Source organism: Tyto alba, unplaced genomic scaffold, assembly GCF_018691265.1.
Source record: "Tyto alba isolate M040663 unplaced genomic scaffold, T.alba_DEE_v4.0 Super-Scaffold_14, whole genome shotgun sequence".
NCBI classification, from domain to species: domain Eukaryota; kingdom Metazoa; phylum Chordata; class Aves; order Strigiformes; family Tytonidae; genus Tyto; species Tyto alba.
Window position 1 is genome coordinate 48,778,896 of NW_024881276.1, and position 17,198 is coordinate 48,796,093.

At 36.1% G+C, this 17,198-nt stretch overlaps 1 protein-coding gene across 5 annotated transcripts in view; it reads left to right on the forward strand.

Moving 5' to 3' along the window:
* The window catches only part of LOC116964759 (Holliday junction recognition protein), a 28,035-nt gene extending 13,776 nt beyond the window's left edge, over nt 1–14,259 (forward strand). For 4 of the 5 annotated variants that reach the window (XM_033005314.2, XM_033005315.2, XM_033005312.2 and 1 more), the window contains 8 exons: nt 1,113–1,152; nt 4,679–4,740; nt 5,855–5,953; nt 6,704–6,716; nt 7,728–9,298; nt 9,821–9,884; nt 11,297–11,384; nt 13,441–14,259. In XM_033005314.2, the coding sequence (XP_032861205.2) occupies nt 1,113–1,152; nt 4,679–4,740; nt 5,855–5,953; nt 6,704–6,716; nt 7,728–9,298; nt 9,821–9,884; nt 11,297–11,384; nt 13,441–13,480 (1,977 nt within the window). In that variant the 3' untranslated portion in view covers nt 13,481–14,259. The other variant, XM_033005313.2, reaches the window with a different exon arrangement.
* Nucleotides 14,260–17,198: the final 2,939 nt, after the last annotated feature.

A 17,198-nucleotide genomic window follows, 5' to 3' on the forward strand; every position in this document is an offset into this window, starting at 1 on the left:
GTAGGAGATGGTGATGAATTCAAGTTCTGGACTTGTATATATGGTGGTCTCATACATTTTGTGATAGTGGATTAATGCAATTTTTAAAAAATTACTATGACCCTATTCATATTGTTTATGTGGTAGGGTTTATGTATGTTTCATGTAATTACATATCTTCCCTCCCATTGTGATATGAGGGATATCAAATAACAGCCATGATACCAGCTATGGATTTCAGCTGAATTCTACTCTTTTAAGTTTATTTAAAGGGAGAGAGAGCAGTTGGATATAGGCTTTAAACCATCAAGTATCTTTTTAGTTAGGCAATACATGTGTCTACGTATTATTTGCAAAATCTGTGGTTCTCTAGAATAACTTCTTTTGACTCCTTATCTTTTTAAGGAGAAAATACTCAGCATTTGAAGAGTGATACGGACCATCTCACTGGTCACTCCTAATTAGTTGTTCTATGTAGATAGTAGTTAAATTGTCTCATTTTACTGATTGCATTTTAACTCGCAATACACTAATTTTATGATTGAACTAGACAGACTATATTTAGACCTTTTAAAAAGAATTTCTAAAGAATGTGATGTCAGATGCAGATTTTAAACATTTAGAAAAGGCTCTTTACTCTATAAATGAGCTTTTTATGCAACTATCAAGACTTCAACAAAATAGAGCAAAAAACCTATTTGAAATATTATATATAGTCTGAAATAGGCAATTAAGAATTCTTTAAAGAGGGAAGTTAAGAAACTTTCCTTATACATTGGAACACAGAGAAATCCCGAGTACATATTGATAAAGATTCAATGATTAGAATTCATCTGTCAACTGTGTGTTGCTCTTGTTGCATGATGACTTCTCCCGGCATTATTTATCTGAATATATAAGGGCTGGGAAGAAAATAGTTTTCTCCATTGAGTAATGAGATGTGAATCAAGACAAATTTGTGTACAGATTTGTTAATAAAGATGGTGTCATTTGGTCATAGTTTGGGGAATATGACTGGGTTTATTTTACCACCACCTCAAAAAATTGAACAAGTAATGACAGCAGGGAATTTTACAGACTAGTTAACCTAGCTTATGCTACCAGGTCTTAAATTCCTTTCATGTGCTTTTAAGGAATCTTCTGAAAACTCTTATGTGGATACATCTGACAGAGGTGGGTTTTTTAATCTACTTTTTAACTACCTTTTTTTTTTTTTATTTTTTGAAAAAGATTTCCAACTGACTTTTCTGTAATTTTCTAGTATAGGAAAAATAATTTTAATATGTTTTCTATACCCTTTCAGAAAGTAGATAATAGGAATAACAGGAGACTGAAGTACTAGTAGTACTATGAAAGCAATATCCACATTCCTCTTTAAATTGTCAGTCCTGAATCCCTGATTCATTGGAAAATCGATATGGAATATGTTCAATTGCCTTTTCTTAATAAAGAAAGGAACAGTGAAATCACAACTTTGGCACAAGTGGCAACAGAAGTTTTATTAATAACGACAATGTAAACATTAATTTCTAGTGGTCTGGTAAACACAGATATTGCATTCAGCTGCAACAGTAAGTCTTCAGTAGGGTTTGTAATAGTTTCAGCATCAGTCTTGTGACCTGTCTGCAGAATTTTGGATGGTATTGGCCTTGTATTCCTGAATAGTTATTTGATTGTATTAATTAGTGGTAGCAATCTTTGAATGGCTTTTTAAAATATTTAAAACTTGTATTACTCAAGATCTTTTCCTGTGCATATAAAAACTTACTATTTTGCATAAATTAAACTATGTCTAGGTGGTAACCAGCATTTAATGGTTAAAAGAGCAGTTACAGCAAAATGTAGTTAGCTGGTGTTTAAATACTCTGGTATAAATTAGGTGCTTCATACACATAGCTTTCTCCAAGGCATGTGATTACTTCTCTGTTGAGGGGAAAATAGAAAACAGCAATCTGAAACTTGTTCTATCATTTGAGAGGATAATTTGAAATATCTGTTTGAATGATAAAGTATTTTCTGCAGATTTAGAAAATGTGACTTCAAACTTTCTCAGCCTGCACAGTGAAACATAGGAAACAAATTTCAGAAGCATCTGTAGCTTAGATTCTTTAACTGTCCTTTGTGTCTTTTGCACTCATGGGATAAATCAGTGATGCAGTTCAGACTCTGGTATCTTCATAGCAACATACAATAATATGATTATCTACTCCTCCTGCATCTCCTGTGAATGTTCCAGAAAGAGACTGGAGAGGATTTATAGCAGCCTTGGTGAATCTCAGCTATCTCCAAATACAGTAAGACCTAGAAATTAGCTTCTTGGAGACATGGGATTGTATTCCTCACTTAAAAATGGAATTCACTTTGGTGTTTGTTTGTGGGTTGGTTTTTTTTTTTTTTTTTACATATATAGGTGGTTAGCAATGGCTAACTCTTAAGAAAAACATGTATCTTCAGCTGCTTTAGCTAAAACTTAAGCTTTGGCAGATTTTTTTCATTTGTAGTATTCCTACAGAATGTTTCACATTACTCAGTGATGGCAGTGTTTCTTCCAAGTATTACGTAGTGGTTTTGTTCTAAAAGTATGCAAAGCCTATCAACAGCAGGTACAAATAAAGTGAAAGAGCTGTCACCTGGACCTGCAAGTATTGGTCTTTCTGCTAAGAAAATTTAATATGTCACCTTCTTTGGTTTCACAGGAAGTAGCATGGCAAAGTATAGTGATATCTGAACAATTTCAGAGAATCATAGGATGGTTTGGGTTGGAAGGGACCTTAAAGACCTATCTAGTTCCAACCCCCCTGCCCCAGGCAGGGCCCCCTTCCCCCAGCCCAGGTTGCTCCCAGCCCCGTCCAGCCTGGCCTGGAACCCTTCCAGGGAGGGCGCAGCCACAGCTGCTCTGGGCACCCTGTGCCGGTGCCTCACCACCTTCACAGGAAAGAATTTCTTCCTTGTATCTAATCTAAATCTGCCCTCTGTCAGTTTAAAACTACTACTTTTCATTGTATCACTACACCCCCCTGATAAAGAGTCCCTCCCCATCTTTCCTGTAGGTCCACTTTAAGTACTGGAAGGCTGCAGTAAGGTCTCCCTGCAGCCTTCTATAGGCTCAACAACCCTTTAAGTGCAACCAACTAGCCATTTGCTTACCCACTGAGTGGTCCATCTGTGAAATCCATGTGTCTCCAGTTTAGAGACAAGGATATTGTGCTGGATAGCACTGGATGCTTTGCATAAGTCTGTGTAGATGACTTCCCTTATCCACCAATGCTGTAACCCCACCACAGAAGGCCACCAAATTTGTCAGGCACAATTTCCCCTTAGTTAACCCATGTTGGCTGTCACCAATCACTTTCTTTTCCATGTGCAATTCTTTGTATCTATTAGGATAGTATCACAAAAAGTGGATTTATTTTGGAGAGAAAGGGGAAAGTTCAATCTGAATTAAATATTTAACTAAGGGTATTTTAAGTTTTGATGATGACATCAAAGTCAAAACTTAACATTTACAGTCACCCCTTGTTCATCTCTTAAATAAGATACCTAAAAGATGCAGTAGCAGTGTATTGAGTGTATCTCCAATGAAATAACTTCTGTATTATAGGTCAAATTTTCCAGAGAGAAAGATGGGAGTTTTATTTTTTCCTCTCTTCTGTACTTGAAGAACAGATGTTTTCCAAATTTCCCTTTAGGCCTTTAAAAGCACTTTAAAGTTCCCTAGAGAAGATACTTCACATTTTTTCTGTTCAGTGCTGTGCCATGGTCCTCTGTTAATAATTAGTTTTCCAGTGTTTTGAAGTATGATTGATGATACGTTGAAGACATACTAAAGTTACACTTGTGTGAGGTTTCACACCTAGAAGAGTATTCAACTAATATATAGATCAATTCATTCTACGATACAAGCTATTTTCTAATAATTTGTGATTGGTGTGATGGAGTTGACCATTCCTGGATACTGGAGTTGTTACCTTTATCTCAAGAGCCTCCCATTTTATAGCAGTCTGGTCTGATCATCTCAGTGACCCAACATGGGACAAAGATATAACAGTCAGGGAAATTCAGAAATCAGGGCTTAGAATGCAGCCATGTTTTATGATCGTGAAAGACTGAGGCTTTAGCTAGTGATAAATTAGAAGGCCTGGCAACATCTAGCAAAAAAAGTTTTGTTACGTTTCATTCACAAAAATACTGATAGAATACCAAAAAATTGAGTTGAAAGACTTGGACTTGCTTTTTAATATTCTGAAGTCTGTCTTATTTCTCCCCCTGGCAGTTCCAATGCACTCTTGCCAATAACAAACTAAGAAAAGGTGTGGTGGAAGGTCCTTACTATCTTTGCTGGTATATTTAGGTGTGTAGCTGAAAGTAAGTGGGAATGATACATTAATGAATAGTGAATCTTGCAGAGCAATGCTTTGGAAATATTCTGCTTTCTGAAATGGTTAGCATAAATCTTGATGAATTGGCTATAAACAAGTTATCCTCATTCTTCTTGTTACCCTCAAGTCATTTATGATCTATAAACTATGCTTTTCAATTGGACTTGAAATGGAAATGTAATACAGATAAAAATTTTAGTGTAGAAAATAATTTTCTAAAATTAAACCAGTTCAGTCAATAAGTTATACAGTGTGTGTTTAAAAACTTCTGGTTTGAGTTCAACTAGATCTTATTTAGTATTTATCTCTTCAAATTGTAGATGAAGAAAGTGATGACGATATAGTTTCAGTAAGAAGAAAATTTGAAAACATTCACTTCCAGGTAAAAATTTCTGGTGTCTAATGTTATGGAATAATTTTGTGTTCAGTAGGAATGATTGAACTCTTTGAATAGCTTACAGGTGCCTGGTGAGTTGATAGAGTCTTTTGCTGACTGCACGTAGTCTGTGTCTTAATGCACATTTTTAGTAAGTATAGCGAATGAGAGGTTCAATAAATAATGTCATGAATATCAATATGAAGTAATATTATGTCTTGGTAGTATTATTATTATTATACCAGAGGAAACCACACAATATATCTCATAGAACAGGTGGTCCTGAAAAAGGCTATTATTGGTATGGAAAAAGAACAACCAGATGATAACAAAGTCAAAACACTTACAGAAGTATGATCATTCACCTGAGAGTGTAGCGTAAACAGGTAACGTGATTAAAAAAAAAAAAATCTGAAATAATGGCTACCATAACAAAAGCAGACTGGAATCTTCTGCTGTTTTTTCCCAAATTAGCCTGTGGGTATCAGGACTACCCAGAATAGTTACTGATGAAGAAAAGTACATTTCAAGCTTTGTGTGCGCAGCCATTCTAATCCTGTGTTCGGCTTGCTGAAATGCCATTACCAAAATTTTATTTTACTTTGCTTATTTGTTTAGCATAGTGCTAGGCATTGTCATGGCTCTGACAACAGCTAATACAAACTGCTTCAGAAAGTGAGAGTTTCACTAATGAACAATTTTTACTACTTATCACCAAGTGCTTTTAGATTTCACAGAGGTGTGTTACAGTGTAGACCTTAATGTCTACCTGTAGATCTCAATGGGATGTTAATTATACATGTAAAGATTTGCAGCTGTAATTACTAGTGCTTTGTAACCTAACACAGGGAATTTTTGTTTGGTCAGTGGGTCTTCAGAGGCAGTGTGTTCTTTTCCCTGCATCAGTAAACTAGCTAGTTATTTAATGTGTCTTCAATTACAGTTCCTTCTCAGGTGGTTTTTTTTTGACATAAAATGTATATATTAAAATAAGTTTATGTTGGTTGGAGGTCTTCATTTGAGTAAGACTAGCTTGAAATAAGTCTAAGTAATGTATTTGGGCTTGTGAGTGTTAATAAACTCCATGTTTTAATTAATTATTTTTTTTCTCCACTCTAAGCACATGTATGTAGATAATGGGAAAATTCAAGAGAAAAGAAAAGTTCAAGTGGATGTGATAGTACAAGAAGATGCTAGAAACATTCCCAAGTGGATTACGGTAACATATTTCTCCTGTTCTGTTATAAGGTATTAACCAATTAGAATAAAATAAGAACTCTCTATCTATGCAGCACAATGAATTCTAATACAACTTCTCTGCTGTTCCATCTTTGTTCCTCTCCTGCTTGCTCTCCACAAATATCACAATATCTCAGGTCTCTGAAAGCAATGATTTGTAAGAAAGAGAGCAGACAATATCCAAATATTTCTTTTTTAATTTTTTTTTATATATACTTTGTGCTTTGAAGCCTGATGCGTGGGTTGATCTTCAGTAAGTTTTCTGAAAAGCCTAAATTTGACCTTTGTAGAGGAAAAAAAGGAGTTTTAGCTTTATTTTGGTTTTGGGATGAGGGGTGCTAGGACTAAGGGTTATGTTACATGGTACAGCTTCTGTTTCCTACTGGAGCTGCCAGAGAAGTATAAATTATCCAGGTGTGTATATATCCATGTATAAATTATCATATTTGGGAAAGGCATTAAAATAAGATACATAATGTATAAGTCGCAAAGATGATGAATAGCTTTCCAAGATTACACTGGTAACTCTTGGAAATTCTTATTGAAGTTTTAGACTAGACTTTTTCCTCCTTGTCTGAAATTTACTAAGACCCTTAGGACCATAACTATACATAACCTAATATAGTAAAGAGAGAGTAGGAGGAGTCACAAAGAATGTTTTGATGTTACCTTTAATGTGCAAAAAAATCAGGATATTATATTTTGTGTCTTTTTTTTCTTTGTTTTTCAGATAGCACCTGAAGGTTTGTCAGAAGGTCTTCATTTAGCTTCATCAGTGCAAGAACTGATTGGTGTAACTGAATCTTTTTGGGTGTTGATCAAATATATTAGAAAATGTGTTTTTATTAAAATTTAATAGAAATAAATATTCAGTGTATTGAAAACAAAGAGGCATTATTTATTCAACAAAGTTCAACAAGCTGGATCCTTGAAAAGCTAGACATTATTTTGCTTATGGCAAAATGTACTTGAAAAATAGACAATAAATAACCTATATACATAAAACCAGCTTTTCTTAAATAGCCCCAGGAAAAGAATGCATAGTTACAAAATTCAGCAGCATTAAGCTTAATTAAATGAAAGCATAACTTTTTCATTCTGCTTATTTTAAATTCAAGGAATGTAATGAATTGCTTCAAGCCTGCTGGTAGTGGATACTCAAAGCAGTACTTCGCTAGTAAACTTTCTTCATAAGCTCTTCAGACTTGATGCAAACCTAAGATAGAATTTTGGTGTAAATATTTCAAGCCTAATGACTACAAAAAGAATTCCCTTCATCATGCTTTACAGCACGCAAAGTTACACTGGTACTAGCCAAGTACAAAGCTTTCGAGTAATATGGAAATAAAGTAATAAAGCCTGTAGGATAAGGCTGTTCCTCCTGTTCAGAAATCACAAAGAGCAAAGCAGTCTGTCTCTACAGTAAAAGTATTTTTATATCTATGTATTAAGCTATATGAAAATAGGGGCTTTTTCCAATACATTTCACTTCTGTCTTCTATATTCTGTTAATTCAATATGGTTAGGGAAATCCTTTTAACTTTTTCCTAATGGATTGTATGTTAATCATCTGTTTAGCCTGTCAAAAAAGCTTTATGAAATATGCTATTGCAGTATGACTATCTGTACTGCATGCAGTTGTTTCAAAGTCATGTAATATATTACTGGAAGTGACCTAATAGGTTGTGTTGGGTTTTTTTTTTGTTGTTTTTTGGTTTTTTTTTTTTTGTTAACTCATTTGTTTTCTTGAATAGGCAACCAAGCTGCTGTTTGCAGAAAGAAAATAGAGTTGTCTAAAGAATGTTCATCTAGACCTCTACAGTTACAACTTTCTGGTGCTCCCACTTCACCAAATACCATAACCATACCCAGGCATCAACATTCTTTGGAACTGAATGAAACTTGCTGTGATAGAATCTTGGAAGAATACCAGTCTGCAGATGAGGAATGTTCCTGGAGCAATGTAACTCTTGTAGACTTGTATCCAGCAATGTTAGAGACACTTATAAGGTTCATGACAAAGCAGTCTCAGAGAAAACACTTAAAATACATGTTTAGACTCTTAAGGCTCAAAAGAAGGTATTCTGGAAAACGAGAGTTCAGTGTCACTGTAGGCAAAAACAGAGGGTTCAGACCTCTTAAACTGAAGAAAGCACTACCTAGCATATGCAGCCGCAGAAGTGAAGACATCGAGAATCAAACTTTTGGAAATGAGAACAGAGAACTTTGTGATGACAGGTGTTCCCTTAACAATTCATCTGGTCTGGTACCTTATTCTTACACTGATACCAGTGAAAACAGAATGGACTACTCTGACTCAAGTTTAGAACGTTATTTGGTATCTGGAAAAGGCCAGAAAGTCTCCAAACAGACTGTTTCTCCTAATGTTATGTCTAGAATAGGAGAGCAGACAACTTTCTCACTCAATAATTTAAAATGCAAAGAAAGTGAAAAATTGTCTTACCAATGCTCCTCGAGATACTCTTTTACACCTGCTGCCAGTTCAGGGTCAAAAGCACTTCATCTGGTAAAAGAGAGTAAAACTCAAACAAGGGATATTTTTGGTGGTGATACCTCAGAGTTATGTTCATCTACTTCCAGTTCCTATGACAATAGTAACACTTCTACACCGGTCGCAAACTGTTCTCGTGCAAGAGCATCAAGTACTTTGCTTATAAATCCTGAAAAAATAATTTCTGAAAGAGGAATTTCTTTCCAGCATAAACACTCATTTTCCTCATTGTCTGTGAAGCAGAGTCCTTCAAAGATGCCCGAGAAATACAAAGATGAATTTGAAGAACTCTACTACAAACTGTGTTCCCAAGAAATCCAAAAGCCTTTGATATTTACAAGACCTCGTTCAAATTCACAGAACTTTGAAGAGAAAGGAAGATTAATGAAGCGTAATTTAAGTGATTCTGTGAGGACTGATAAACATTATGATAGAGAATTTGACAGGATCTATGAGCAATTGTGTAGTGAGGCTGTTCCAAAATCTCCTGGCTTTCAGAGAGCTTCAAATTTAAGGAAATATGGAGGAATACAAATGTCTGAAACTGTGAATGCTCTTGTTAACTCACCTGGCAGAAGTTTATCTACAATTCCTAGAGTTAAAAGACAAGGAAATTTTCAAAATGATCTCCTTAGTTCACCACTAAAGCGACAGAAAAATATACCAGAACGTAATTTTCCTTCAACAGAATGTCAACAGATTTCTCACAGAAAAATCCTCAATCTTCAGACAGCTGGCATGGATTTTTTGAGCATACACAATGGCAGTAACCCCAGTGTTTCTGACAGTTACATCTGCATCTGTGGGAGACAGGTACTTAAGGACCTTGTAAAAAAATTACTGTGCAATCTTTGCTGATATTTGGAGAAGGGCTTAAAAAAATGGATTGGAGCTGGAAGCTGTTTATACTAGTGACTGCATACTACTGGTGCTATTTGGTCAGTAGGGTTGTTTTACGGGTTTGGGGGATTTTTGTTTGTGAAAATGTAAGTTGTATCAGGTCTCCTGGACCATGTAAGGAAGTTCACTATATTTAATAACCTTGATGGTTATAAAATGCTCAATAAAAAATTTTGTTATATTTTAATAGACTGTCACTGATTAAAATAATCTCAAACAGTGACTCTGGTAATTAAGGTACTGTCCTTCTGAAATTGTCATATAGATGGACAAGGTGAGACTAGCTTTACTGGGTTCCATTGGAATTATTAGATTTGTCAATTTAAATATTAAATTAGGCCCTTATTTCCAGGTTCCAAGTCATTTCTTCTGAGGCAAGCCTTAAAATAATGTGAGTTTCTCCATTGATGTAATCTGTTGATGATTTGTTTTCAGGACTCTGGATTTCATCCTTCTTCAGATAAAACTTCTCTTGGTATTCCTGGTGATTCCCTACAAGGTTAGTTCCAGAGACTTTATAAATTACTACTCTAGAAATCACAAGCACTTCAAAGAGTAAATCTACAGATCTCAATAGACCACTGTGTAGGTGACAGCTCTTCTTAATAATGTGGTATGTTTGTGTTCCTTTAAATAAGGAACCTATACAGAAAAAAGTTTCCTGAATCACATATTAACAGCTATTTAAAAAGCTTTTCTTTAGGTTAACTAGGACTTTTCCTACTAAAGTGTTGCTTATTATCTGCTCGGTTTCTCTTTTCCTTTTTTAAATTTTCTTTAAGGTTTGCTGTTGCTTTTACTTTCTGTATCTAAATGTTCAGCAGGAAATGCATAGTCTATTAGTCCTACATTTGCATAACCAAATGCTTTGGTCTGGATTCTTCAGCTTTACAAAAACTTGCAATTAAGTTGTTGCATGGCTACTGTCACTTAGAATCGTAGAACAGTTTTGGTTGGACTGAACCTTAGAAGACCATCTAATCCTACCCCCCCTGCCACGGGCAGGGACACCTTCCCCCAGCCCAGGGTGCTCCCAGCCCCGTCCAACCCGGCCTTGAACCCTTCCAGGGAGGGGGCAGCCACAGCTGCTCTGGGCACCCTGGGCCAGTGCCTCACCACCTTCACAGGGAAGAAATAGCCTCACATGCTTAGATGAATTAGATTATTTATCTGGATAAAAGATGTTTGCCAATTCAGAACAGTAGAATTATTAAAATAAACCCAACTCTAAAACTACTTTAAGATTTTACATGATAATATTTAAATTAACATTTAAAATTCTGAGTTTGGTTAAAGCATGTTTATATCACAACCTGAACTTTTTTTCTGCTTAGTATAATCACTAATGTTTATTTGCCACATTTTATTTTTATGAACCTTACCATCAAGACAATAATTAACATGTAAAGGAAAATACTGAAGATGGTGACTTGAAATATTGTCAACTGGTATACAAGAAGAAAATGGCAGAAGAAATGCACTTTTTCACGTGGTTGTTGCCTTGCTGAATTTTCATTATCGATTAATTACAAAGAATTTGTTTGAGGTGGACTTAGCCCATCTGTCTTATTTTCTCTTCCTCAAATTTTAACTCTTATTTCATTTTACACAGTTTTTTTCTGGTATCAACAGTTTCTTCTACTTCTACCTTGTTCTAATGGTGATAAATTATAATCAGTTTGAAAAAACCTATCTTATACTTAATATATTCTGTGTATAAAATGCATTTGAAATTAAATTTTGCCAGAACCTTTTGCATTAGAATATTTTCATAAGGAAATTTGCTCTTTGAAGTATGCCAATGAAATATTACCAATGTCTTAATAGGCTAATATTTCAACAACATACTGCAATGTCCGTGCTACTCAGCATTTTTCTTACACTTTTCATACTACTGTGTTTCATCACCAGAAACTGGGATTGCAGATGCCCACTGTGGTGGGGCAAGGGCAGTGAAAAATTACAGCTGTCAAGGAGATGCACTGAGGCATCACAAAATGTAAGTTCCTTTTGAGAGAAGAAATTTCAAAATAAATTCTTGCTGTTCTACATCTGTATTAAAGGTATGGAAGTTGTTGCTGTCATGTACTTATAGAATGAAAATTGGCATGGATGCTTGGGAGAGCCCAAGTTAATCAAACCTGCAGGCTTGAATGCTGGGAGGCAAGTGTCTGGACAAAACTAGCCAGGCTCCAGCATGGATGGCCAGTGAACACAAGTTAGTAAGATAGCCTAACTGCATAGATACTCCTTATTTTGTGTTCGTTATAAAGACACTTATTATTTTAGATAAAACTATAGAAATTATTTGATTCTGGCTGTGTGTTTGAGCTAACAAGGCCTCACAGATCCTTACGCTGTGGCGAGGGCAGTATGTTGCCATTTAAAAGGAATTTCAAAAGTTAGCTTCTCTGCAGTTAGGTATAGTTACCTGCATTTTGGCTCTCTGTAAAGGAGCACTGGCTCTGTTTGGAAGATAACCGAGATCCTCTCTTCCTGCTGTTATCACTATTGGCAGTTTATTTAGATCTCTGGAAGGAGAACCCTCCTTCCAGCTCCCTGGATGCTGGCCTAGTACATCTGCTTTTCTTAGAAAATATGTGACTTTTAAAGGATTCTTAAGTTTTAAATATCTTGGATTTTTAATTACAAACTAATAGGCAGCAGGATTAAAAATCATTAGAAATTCTCTAACCAGTTTCTCATTTCCAAAACATTTTTTTACATGTTGTTTTTTTTTTTTTTTTTTCCAAAAAGTCTAATTTGGCACCACAAGATATGCTGCCTTACCAAAATCAGTCAAGAAATATTTTCACTATGCTTAAAATGATCACACAGCTAATATCAAAATTTTCTGACAATGTTGGAATTAAAACTTCAAAGGAAGCGTGAATGCATTTTTAAACTACTTGTATGGAGAACTTAACCAGAAAAGAGGCCACATGATTTAAAGAAAAAAGTTGCAGTTTAAGCAAATATGGAATTAGAACTTAGAGGCTTGTATTAAAAATAAATAATAATATTGCTAAAGATTGTATTCTGATTATTTTTTTATACAATGGAAGATTGGAGGCAAGCTGATGAGTATATGAGGATGTTTCTATTATGTTGAGTATGCCCACTTAGTTGAGTAAATTTTTGCTCAGTTTTTGGATTTCCTTTTTCCTCATTTCCTTTTTCCTCACCTCTCTTTTTCCTGACTCCATACAAAACAGTCCTCCATATGAGATTAGTAATTTTTCTGAAGGAAAAGCTTTTAATTTCTTTAAGTAAAGTTTGAGAAAGTTGGAAATCAGGCTTTCACAGAGTACTTTCTTGCCAAGCCATCTGGAATAAAATCTATTTCTTTGCTCCTTAATTACACAAATGCATGTTTGTTGATTTGTAGACAAAATGGACTGTCAGCTGGCAAGTCTCCTTAGGCCTGTGGTGTGATATTCTTAGCCTTCTATGGTTCCCAGGAGTGAAGCTCTTCTTTAATGGCTTCAGAGCCCTCAGAAGTTTTATGCCTAAGGCATGTGGCAAAATGCTGTATGTTGTAATAAATGGCTGTGGAAAAGAAAGGAATATTGTCTTCCTGTCTGCAACTTGATTGCCTTTATCTAGAAGATGATTATGAAAGAGGTATTTCAGAAAAGGAAATGTTTATAACTAATAAACTTTTCTTCAGCTCTGTGTGAATGCTATACAGCTATACTGCTATACTTGTCAGATGTAATATGCAAGGAAATAATTGTATTCTCACTTGTTTCTTTCATGTTTTAGTTATTTGTGAATACATTCAAATATTACATCTCAATGTTTAATAGATATTTATACAATTTAGGTTAGTGTAATAGCAATACTGAGACATTAAAATGACATAGGATGAAAAGTTTACTCTCCAGCTGAAAGCACATAGGAATGCAGACAAGGAGTCCTGCTGCTGTTCACAGTTGAGATGTTCAGATATCTTGCTTCTGCAGTTTTTTTCAATTTCATTGTGTTCATCGGAGTTTCAGCAAGCATAGTATTTTTGTCATTTACTTTCTCGTCTAAACAATTCCTTTCTATAGGGTATCCAGAAAACTATACTACACTGATGGGAAAGATTAAAATCCTAGCAATCCCTTGAATAACTTCCTGATCAAAACTCAGCAAGGAGCATTCATGAACTGCTACAGAGAAAACACTGGTTTATGAAGTTTGTTTTTTTGTTCTTCCTTCTTCCAAGAGTAAAGGTTTAGTTATATGTATGTAATATACAGTTAGTCTTGATTTAGACTTCCCTGTAATACAAATCTTCATGAACTGGTTTGTCCTTTCTGACAAGGCACTTATTACTCCTTTGGCTTCATCAGGTATTGTGGGGAATCAGGCTTCCTTTCTATAGCTAAATTTAAGTTAGGTATTCAGTAGTGTCTAGTAACAGAATGTGAGCTGTATTCTTATCTGCTAATAAACTTTGATTCCTAACATATTAATCATAAGTAGCAACATCTTTCAGCTGAGTTCCTGCCTGTTCATGCTTTACAGATGTATCAGTTACTACATGAGTGTAGTAACAAACTGGGCTGGATAATCCAAATGCTGGATTATATGCTATGACTTTTAACATGCCAACTATGTAACCTTGATTTTAAATTTTCTAAGTAGCTTGTCAAAGGTGATTGTTCAATAAAGCATTATAATTTTTAGTGATAGTTATATTCAGTGCTTTGACAAAATTCTACCTGTTACAATATACGTTCTAAATTAAAAACCTGTTTGGAACAAAACATGCTTTCAGCATTTTATTTCAGGTATGTGAGTTCTCAGAATCAGTTTCTATACTGTGTCGGGTTTGTGTGTGGCATGTTTTTGGCAGTAGGGGAGGGAGCTACAGCTGTGGCCCCTGTGAGAAGATTCTTGAAGCTCCCTCGGCTCCAAGTCAGACCCACCTCTGGCCAGAGCTGAGCCAATTGGCAATGGTGGCTGTGCCTCTGTGAGAATGTATTTAAGAAGGGGAACCTGGGAGGAGGAGGGTTGTGAGGGAAATACCGATGTAAACACCAAGGTCAGTGGAAGAAAGAAGGGGTATGGGGAGGTAGACCAGAGCAGAGACTGCCCTGCAGCTTGTGATGAGAGGGCAGGTTGCCCCCCTGCAGCCTATGGAGGTTCATGGTGGAGCAGATGCCCCCCCTGCAGCCCCTGGAGGACCCCCATGCAAAAGCAAGTGTCTGCACACAAGGAAGGCTGGGACTGTGGGAAGCCCATGCTGGAGCAGTTTGTTGCTTGGAGGTTTGCAACCTGTGGAAAGGACCCACGCTGGAGCATGTCGTGAAGAGCTGCATCCTGTGGGAAGGACTCGTGTCTGAGAAAGTTCATGGAGGACTGTCGTCTGTGGGAGGGACCCCACACTGGAGCAGCAAAAGAGTGTGAGGAGTCCTCCCCCAGAGGAGGAAGTAGCAGCAGAAACAACGGTGATGGACTGAGGGCAACCCCCACTTCCCGTCCCCTCCGTGCTGCTGCAAGTAAGAAGGACAAGAAATTAGGAGCAAAGCTGGGTCTGGGAAGAATGGAGGGGTGGTAGGAAGTTGTTTTTAAGATGTTTTATTTCTCACGGTCCTACTCTGATTGGAGAATTAAGTGGTGGTGTTCAAATTAAATTGATGTTCTTTTTCTTCCCTTATGGAGTCTGTCTTTTGCTTGTGACCGTAATGGGTGAGCCACCCCTCCCTGTCCTTATCTCGATTCTGGAGACTTTGGGTTTTTTTTCTCATCCCTGAGGGGGAAGGAATGAGCGAGCAGCTGTGTGGTGCTCAGTTGCCCTTTGGGCTTAAACCACAACATATACATCCAGCAAACACATGAGAGTGATGTGGCAGGGTCCCCCAGGTTTTCATTGCTGTGTCTTTTCTTGGCAAGGAGATTGTTTTAGCAGTAAGTATCGGGTCAAGTACACTGTTTTATTGGCATTTCCCATTTTCAGCTTTCTGAGCTCCAGAAAAGGAAAAAATCATTTTCCTTTGCCTTTACTCCATTCCTCAGCATACAAGTGTGTTTTATGTAATTTTAGCTCTTAAAACCAAGATCTTGTTATCTTAACTGTTCTTGAATTGAAGAAGAAGCTGACTTCAGTGAGGTTTACTCTGCAACAAGACAAGAACTTCTGCCCTATACACACACATTCTATCCCTTTTAATTTGTATATTAAGTTTCCTTCAACAACAGCAACAACAAAATATTGTCTTTTAAAAATGCTTTTGTGGCTCATTTTTCTTCCTGTTGCGGACATGGATGAACTGTAGGGAATACACTTAATGAATTACCTTCCTCCATGGATTTGTTGAGGTAATTATTTCCTAGCATTTATTTCTTGATACATCAGTACTGAGAGATTATATAACTCCATTTTCTATTCTAAAGTAACTTAAAGGTAAACTGGAGCTGTGTTTTGGACATGTTTTGGCTCTAGATATGACTCCACAGCAACCTGAATGGAGGCTTACCCATGTAGGAAGGTAAGTTTATTTAAACAACATAGCAATAATTCATTTTCTCTGTGAAAATTACTTCAAAAGAATTTTAAGTAGTAGTTCTTGGAAAAACCTTGGGGTATTTGAAGATAAGCTCATACCAGTGCCACCTCTTTGGTGCTAGCAAATGGGAGAAAGTGCACAATTATTTTTAGAGTTTGATCCCCCCAATATCCACTTGAGTCAGCAGACTCTTAAAAGTATGATACAAGCAAGCATCTGTGTTGTTTTTCCTAACAATACCATTTAAGCAGATGCATCTGCAGTGATTCCCAGGTGCTATAATAACTACTGGAGTACACCTGTCTTAGACTTACAAAGATTTCATGGTGCTACTCGATCTCTCTTCTGTTTTCAGTTGCGTTCTTCTTCCCTTCCAAACAGTTTTTCTTCTTCCACCATATTTCCTCTTGTTTACTATTTCCTCTCTTTCCATTGAACTGATACTTAAATGCTAAGCTTACTGATAAAAACAGCTTCATGCTGTTTCCCTCTGTTTCAAAATTTTTGTAAAGAATACTTGAAAAAACAGGCTAAGTTACTAAGACAGTATAAACCTAGACCTAGCATCTCCTTTTCTTATTTTGTTTCAATTAGTTGAAACTTTCTTTATACATAAAGAATGTAATTAATATATGAAAGTTTTTGTTGATCTTTCTCTAATAGCTTGAAGATGGAGCTATATTGAACATTTTCTTTCATGTAAGAATTCAGTAGTCATTTAAAAACTATCCTAAGTCATCACTAAAAAAAAATAGGTCGTTCAGTTGCTTATTTAAGCAGACTGAGGGTAAAGAGCTGAAGGAATAAAGATAAATCTGGACTCTGGCAGCATTAGAAGTGCCTCAGAAACAATTGATAGGCCATTAAAGATGATCCTGAAGTGGAGCCTGTGAGAGCAGCAGTGAATAATTTAACTGAAGCAGTGATTAAATGTGGAAAGGAAATATATATTGAGGGAGAATATTTACCGAAGTGCCCTGCTCTTTTAGCAAGTGTTGCAAAGGAAAGCAGCTGCTGAAAATTGACATAAACAATGAAGACTAAGAACATAGAGCAAACTAGATGTACCTAAATCCCACGAGGTGCACTTATTGTTACATGTACACTCAATGAGAGAAGTGTGCACTTCTATTAAATTAATGATCAGGCTGAAATGACAAGGTTGAATTTGGGTAACTCACAGAAGTTCTTTGACTTTAGAATTTTCAGAGAAAAGGCATAATCAAGAGTGCAAATGCCATGAGAAAACTAGGAAATAGCAAGTTTTGTACAACGTGTACACAAATTGTATTAAATGAAAATACAGCATCCGT